The 6,566-nt window shown below is 43.1% G+C and overlaps 1 protein-coding gene across 5 annotated transcripts in view; it reads left to right on the top strand.

Moving 5' to 3' along the window:
* Positions 1 to 3,472: 3,472 nt before the first annotated feature.
* Positions 3,473 to 6,566, top strand: part of ECHDC1 (ethylmalonyl-CoA decarboxylase 1) — a 47,519-nt gene continuing 44,425 nt past the window's right edge. For 4 of the 5 annotated variants that reach the window (XR_003525516.1, XR_003525514.1, XM_027631851.1 and 1 more), the window contains exon 1: positions 3,473 to 3,706. Coding sequence is in view for 2 of the 5 variants with exons in the window: in XM_027631851.1 (XP_027487652.1) it covers positions 3,685 to 3,706 (22 nt within the window). In the remaining 3 variants the exon portion in view is untranslated. Of the gene's footprint in view, positions 3,707 to 5,670; positions 6,013 to 6,566 lie in introns of those variants that run through there. The other variant, XM_027631858.1, reaches the window with a different exon arrangement.

Raw genomic sequence — 6,566 nt, 5'->3', positions numbered from 1 at the left:
TATTCCAGTGTTATATATGTCAGGTGTTACTTCAGGCTGTATTTATTTATTTAAAAACCCCCAAACACTTAATTGAGGTTTTTTGCATGCTGTTTGTCCAGTTATTTTCTGTTGCAAGAGGAAATGGGCCAGGACAAGAAGCATCAGTGTCACAATAAGAATCTCTATAGGTTCATTTTGCTTCCAAATCTCTCTGCACTTGCTTTTAGCTTCAAATTAAATGACAAAAGCAGTAAATTTTGAAACTGTAGAAAGAGGGATGGGTTGGAACATTAGATCTGTATAGGATTATGCTTTCAATGGAGGAAAAGTGCAGGGCCTGGTTAATGTTTAAAGGCTTTAAGAACAGTGGATATTAAATATTTTTTTCCTGTGAAAACAAAGAAATATATACAAACCCAGCATTTTATAATAGTTAGAAAATACTAACATAGAGGTATAAAAGAATTTAGTCTAAACTAACTATGTCAGAGAGATGATCGCAGCCATCAACAGTTCTTTAATATTAATAAAATACCATGAAGCCTCCGGTGACAGTCAGAATTTTCTTTTTTTAAATACCTCTTTTACCATTACAATATTTTCACATGCTTTATTCTTCTATTTGATGTTGGCTACTACAAGATAAGCTCTAAGTTGGTCAGCTTTCCCATGTAAAGTCCAGTAGCCCTGACAAACATGGAGTCAGGATTCAGCAGGCAGCTCTGCCTCAACTCAGCTGACAACCTCATTATCCATTTTTTGAAATAATTCAGCTGTGGAACTGATACAATTATGTAACATGTACTTCAGAAAAATAAAACCATCTCTGCTTTTAAGGAGGAAAGCTCTGCAGCTCCTGTCACCACTTATTTCTCACAACTTCTTCTTTCCCTGTAAAGTGTGAAAATTAGAAACATATTATGAGTAACAAATAGTGATGACCAGAAAAGATCAAAGAGAAATGAAATGGCAGATGAGACAAGGGGATAATGCTACTTTAAAAAAGGAGGTACCTAAAAATATTCCAGTTCTTCTTATTTAGCAGCAATCCTCACACCACAGCATTTTCCATTTCACCCAGAACCACTATCTCTTCATGTGAAAAGGGGAACTATAACCATGTATTAAACAAAAACAACTTCAGTTTAGTTTTTCTGTGACGAGCAACCATAGGAGCTGGAGCTGAGGAGCTGGCAGTCAGTGTGTCACCCAACTCTACCCCCGTCCTGGCTACAGGACTCATGTCCCCTACCCCCCTCCCCCTCCCCTCCTGGTCCCATGCACAATAGTTGCCTCTCTGGCACAGCGGATACAGGGGATCCTTTCTCTGAAATCTGGATTTCAGATTTCAGAGATCAGTCCTCTGCAGATTTCAGAGATCGGTCCTGAATCAAGGGCTTGTCTCTGCTTTAGCTGCAGAGATTTGGCTGCTCCAAGGATGGAAGCCTTGCCATGGATGCAGTGTATGGTGTCTGCTGTGGTGTGTTCAACCATGCACTTCATGGAATTGCGGCAACGCTGCTGTGAAAGACTGAAATCTTCAGGCAGATCTCTGCACAGTTTCTCATAGATGGGCCTCCTACAGAGGTATCTAGGCATAGAAGTGCCAACATATACTATGATTTCATGTTACAGCTACTGATAATAACTGGAACTGCTCTTCCATAATCTCTAATACACTGAGAGGCAGGAAGCAATGCAGTTTGGTAGGCAGAGTGGACCTGGTTCAACCAACTACCTATGTGTCACTGAAATCAATCGGACTATTTAGGGACTTAATTGCTTTGCTGAATCCAGGCCAAAGAAACAAAAAGCAAGATGGTTAAGCTGCAAGGCTTGGAGATATATATATATATATATATATAAATGTAAATATATCTTTTGTCTGGAACACTTAGACTGATATTTTATTATTATTTTATTTATCAATATTATGACTATCCCTAATAGTTCATGGTACTTTAGAAAAGTTTCAAAGGAAATCCATGCCTTACTTTCTGGTCCTGATTTAGCAAACATGTTGGTGTCTGTGCAACATTATTCATGCAGATAGTGCCATTTTCTTAAGAACAGAAAGCCATGAGCGAAGCGTCACAACAGGCTGTTTTTGCAGGTCAGAGCTGTATTTTAATATCTACAGCATTTCAGCATTCCTAACAAGGTTATACAAATGCTAGAGACATCTGGACCTAATACTGAAATGTTCCCTATTGCAATCTGTGTGTGCGTGAATATTCTTGTGCCAGAGTATTTATTTAAAACCATCTTTAAAAGAAAGAACAATAAGTTCAAGGAGTTATAATTTTTTTCAGTTGTTTTTCTTTCAATAGCAAACACACCTCAGACATAACAAAGCTGAAATAATGCTTTTATTCACTGTTTAGTCAGAATTCATAAAGAATGGCTGCATTTGCCCTAATTAATGGCCCATTTTCAGGAGAGGCTTTAATTAACAGCTGACATTTAAGCAGCACTACAATATGCTGTGCAATTATCACCTGGCCTACTTCGGTGTGATTCAAATGCTCTTGGAGAAAAAGGCACGAGGCTTTTTTTTTCCCCCTGAAAGTTTTACAGAACAGTGGCAGCAGAGACCTAAGGAAGAGGAAGGAAACAAAACCAGATCTTCAAAGAGATTTAGGGTCGAGTTTTCCAGTACAATCATCCTGTCTTGGTGGCTGATTTCCAGTTTTCCAGCACAATCAGCCCCCTCAAAAGAGGGGCACCCACTCATGCACCTCTCAGCTTTGCCCTGGGCCACTTATTTCTAACCCATTCCCTCTCCTCAAATCGGCAATGACTTCAGTGCCACTGGGAGGTGGGTCCCTTTGACAACTCAGGGCTGCTGGAACAGGATGGCCTTCCTCCTCCAGTTTTCCCCGTCTTCTTTCCCCTATTTTGTGTCTCTCAGTCTCCCCAGGTAGCAAGCCAGGCTGGTTCAGTTCCTTAGCCCTGGAATCAAAACAAAAACTAGTTGCTGTGCTAAAAGAGTTTCCTGCCAGGTCAGTGAGTTCGGTTGGCTCTTGGTTCTCACTCCCAGGAAGGAGGAGGAAGAAGTGTGGGACCACTACCCCTCCGTGGAGGTGGGCTGGTATTTTCTCACGTGAAATCAGATCTTATCTTGTGTAGGAAGGTAAACAATGCACAAGCATATTTTTGTACTGTATATATTTTCTGTGAGAAAATGAAAGTCTAATTAAATGACAGTGTTGATAAAGTGAAAGGTGAGAGCACGTGGCAGAGGCTTGACAGCCCTTTTGGCTGGACTGAGGCCACTATTTCTAGTAGTGAGCTCTAACCAGACATGACTTTGCAGAGCAAGAACACACTTTACCTATCTATTCAAACTGCTTGATAGGGCATAGAATCCTGGAATAGTTTAGGTTGGAAAATACCTTTGAGATCGTGATGTCATGCAATAACTTCATAGCTATTAATGTTTAAATACATCAATATTTGATGGGTCACTGAGAGTGTGAGCAAACACTGAGCTGTGGCCATGCTGAACCTCTCTTCTGCTCTGTGGCCTGATAAATATTTCGTTATTCTATACCAAGTGAAACAGCTTTTGGAATGGGGGCCTGGGCTCCTTTCCCTCAGCTTCCTGAGAACACACACTGCAGCCTGCTGATCAGAGCACTTTTCCCAGAGAAATGAGTTGGTTTGCTTGGACAGTGTCAGCCCTGCTGAGTGACACTTCCCATGACACTTCTATGCTACAGAGGTGGGTGTTTCTTTACCTCTTCTTCCAGACATGCCTTGGTGGAGCTTGGAGTCAGCTCTGCAGGAGGAGACCCTTAAACAACATGAACAGAAAACACAAAATCAACACATTGTGGTAGGATGGGTATGGAGCTACCTGGGAAGAACTGAGCCCTTTGCAGATATGTCCAGTGACCGAATAGTGTGTGGGAAATAACCCTACTCTTGCAAGCTGGCATCTTTGACGCATGAAGCGAATGGGCTGACATACAAGTACCGATAAGGTTGCAGTTCTGTGGTATGCAAGAGCGAGTGCCCTGTCCCTATCCAGCCTCTGACTAACAAAATCAACCCAAATTTAACTTGGCATGCAGGGCTTCGTTTAGAAAGCTGCGGCAGCTCAGGGGTATTTCAGATATCTGCAGTGAGGACAGGAGAGACAGCTGGGGTGGTAGTCTTGTTAGCTAAGCTGATATAAATTGTCCCTTCCCATGAATCACAGTTGTCAAGCACCAAAGGGACTTCGGAGCCTCCAGGATTAGGCTATAAGGAGAAACTGAATATCATGACTTTGGACCCAGAAATCTAAATTTTAGAAAGATTTCAGAAATTTAGAAAGAGAATGCAAGTATCTGCATCTCTGTTCTGTGGGTCTAGTCTTTGGAGTATGCATTAGGCCATCCTTTAGGCTGTTACACTTCCACACAGAGCTGATGATATTTGCCTCCTAAAAATTACAATCAAGGGACCCTTTATGAACTGGTTGTGGGGTTATGTGTCGGTTAGTGTCCAATAATTCCTGAGATCTAAACCCAGATCTGTTATCTATTTGTTCCATGGCTCTGAAAGGAGTTGGTAAAAATAGCATCTGGGAGCTCTGTACCTATTGGAATTCAATATTTCAGTCTGGCAGCCTTGGATCTGAAAGTGAAGCATTGGTCTTTTAGCCAGTAAACCATCACAAGTTTCTGGGTCAGTGATAGGGGATGGGCACATACTATATAATTCAGGTGGTGACCTGACTCCCCTAGGTCAGTACTGATTTAGCAAGGCAAGGAGAAAGTGCTATTGAAATCGGTGGGATTATTTGCATGAATAAGCAACTTTGCAGGATTTGGCGCTTTTTTTAACTTCTTATTGCACAGTCAAACGTGCAGAGACCAGAGTCACCATGCTGCTGAAAGTTACAGCCTGTAAGGGCTCTTTAGTGTCTGTTTTCGAAGAGGATCTTATTCGCCTGCTAATTTTGCTACAGACCTCATTCTGGACTCTGAGTATACCCTGGTCTAATCATTATGTCCTATATGACACAAGGCCATAAAACCAAAAGGAGGCAAACTTGTTTATGGATGTGCAAATCAGTGTTGTGCCACCAACCGCTGCTAGGTGGCAATATGTTACCTGTAAAATCGCGAGCTACCAGCCACCATCGAGCTGGGACGTGTGTAGGCATAGCTTTGCTCAGAAAGAGGACAAGGCCTCGGAGCAGGACTTGGAGAGAGCTGCTTCCCTGACACAGATCTTTAACTCGGTACTGATATTTTCCAGAAACAAATGCAGGGCTGAATCCTACTGGAAAAATTCTTTGTGAACCTAAAAAGAAAAATAAGAGACAAGCCTGCCTGTTGCGTTATTTCTGCACAACGCTGGCAGTGTTGTAATAAGGGAATGAATCCTTCTGTTGTGCAAAGATAGCACCGCCTAGGACTAGATTATTTCATATTCTCAATTCGCTTAACAATACAAAATGGAAAGTATCTGTTCTACATGCAAAGCTTTTGTTTTTCCAAATATATGATTAATTGAAATCCTCTACATAATATTTAATCAACTAGACCACCTTTGGGAAATTTGTATGGACAGTTGGGTTGAAAAATGGCTTTATTAAAGGTAGAGAAGATGTATTTCCAGACACAACTTTCAGCCATGCTACAAATACTTAACACTGAGTCATCTTATGTATGTATTACGTATTAACAAGGACACTGTAAGAAAGACTGGCTCATATTTGCATATTGCTTTGAATACACAACGCGATCTACATTGAAACAATTTATTTCCCTTTTTCTGGCTGTTGGTGTGGCAGCATTTGGTCTTCCAAGAAGGGAAACCGGGGGGCAGAGAGGACAGGGCTGTGTATGACAGTGCTATTTTATGCCAGCTGCAAGTTTATACAAAATTACAGCTTAATGCCAGGGTAGGTTGCAGCTGGCTCCGCACTTTGGCCCAGCTGCCAGAGCGTGGGTGCAGGTGAGTGGCACCTGAAGCTGGGGAAGCACAGTGGCCAGGAACACGACAGCTGGAAGGGGCTCACACTTGGGCTGGCAGGTAAAATGGATATACGCGAACACGGGGAGCCTGAGTCTCGCCTCATGGCGACATGGATAGGGAACTAACACCTCTCCTGCCTACGGCAACCACCAGGCAGAGCGAGTGGGGCGGGAGGCCAGCGAGCAGCCCCGTCCGTCCAGGCTGGATCCTCCCGGCAGAGATCCATGTCCTAACTAGGGCGACTTACGGCGAGACGTCGTTCAGAGACAGAGGAGAAACAAAGATCTTTAATTACACTGGCTTGGATAGGATAGAAACACAGAGCTTGGTTTTTAGCGATAGAGGCTGCCAGTGCAGGAGGCAACAACAATAACGACCTGCTCCTGTAGCGTTTAGCAGCTTGGGAGCTAACAAGCGCCTTCTGCGGCAAGACTGCTTTAATTTAGGCAGAGTTCTCGGCTTTCTAGGACACCCGTCTACAAACGTGGCACGGAAGAACGCAGACCCTGCCAACCCCAAACCTGCCTCCAACTTCCTGGCGCTCCATAGGTTCTTTAATCCCCTTTGCTGCACCCGGGGGCAGCCTGGGCACTCGCCCCTCAGCATGGACG

The sequence above is a fragment of the Corapipo altera genome, unplaced genomic scaffold (assembly GCF_003945725.1).
Source record: "Corapipo altera isolate COAL_440 unplaced genomic scaffold, ASM394572v1 2b, whole genome shotgun sequence".
NCBI lineage: Eukaryota > Metazoa > Chordata > Aves > Passeriformes > Pipridae > Corapipo > Corapipo altera.
The sequence above is the reverse complement of the archived record's forward strand: the minus strand, read 5'-3'. Positions and strand labels throughout refer to the sequence as shown.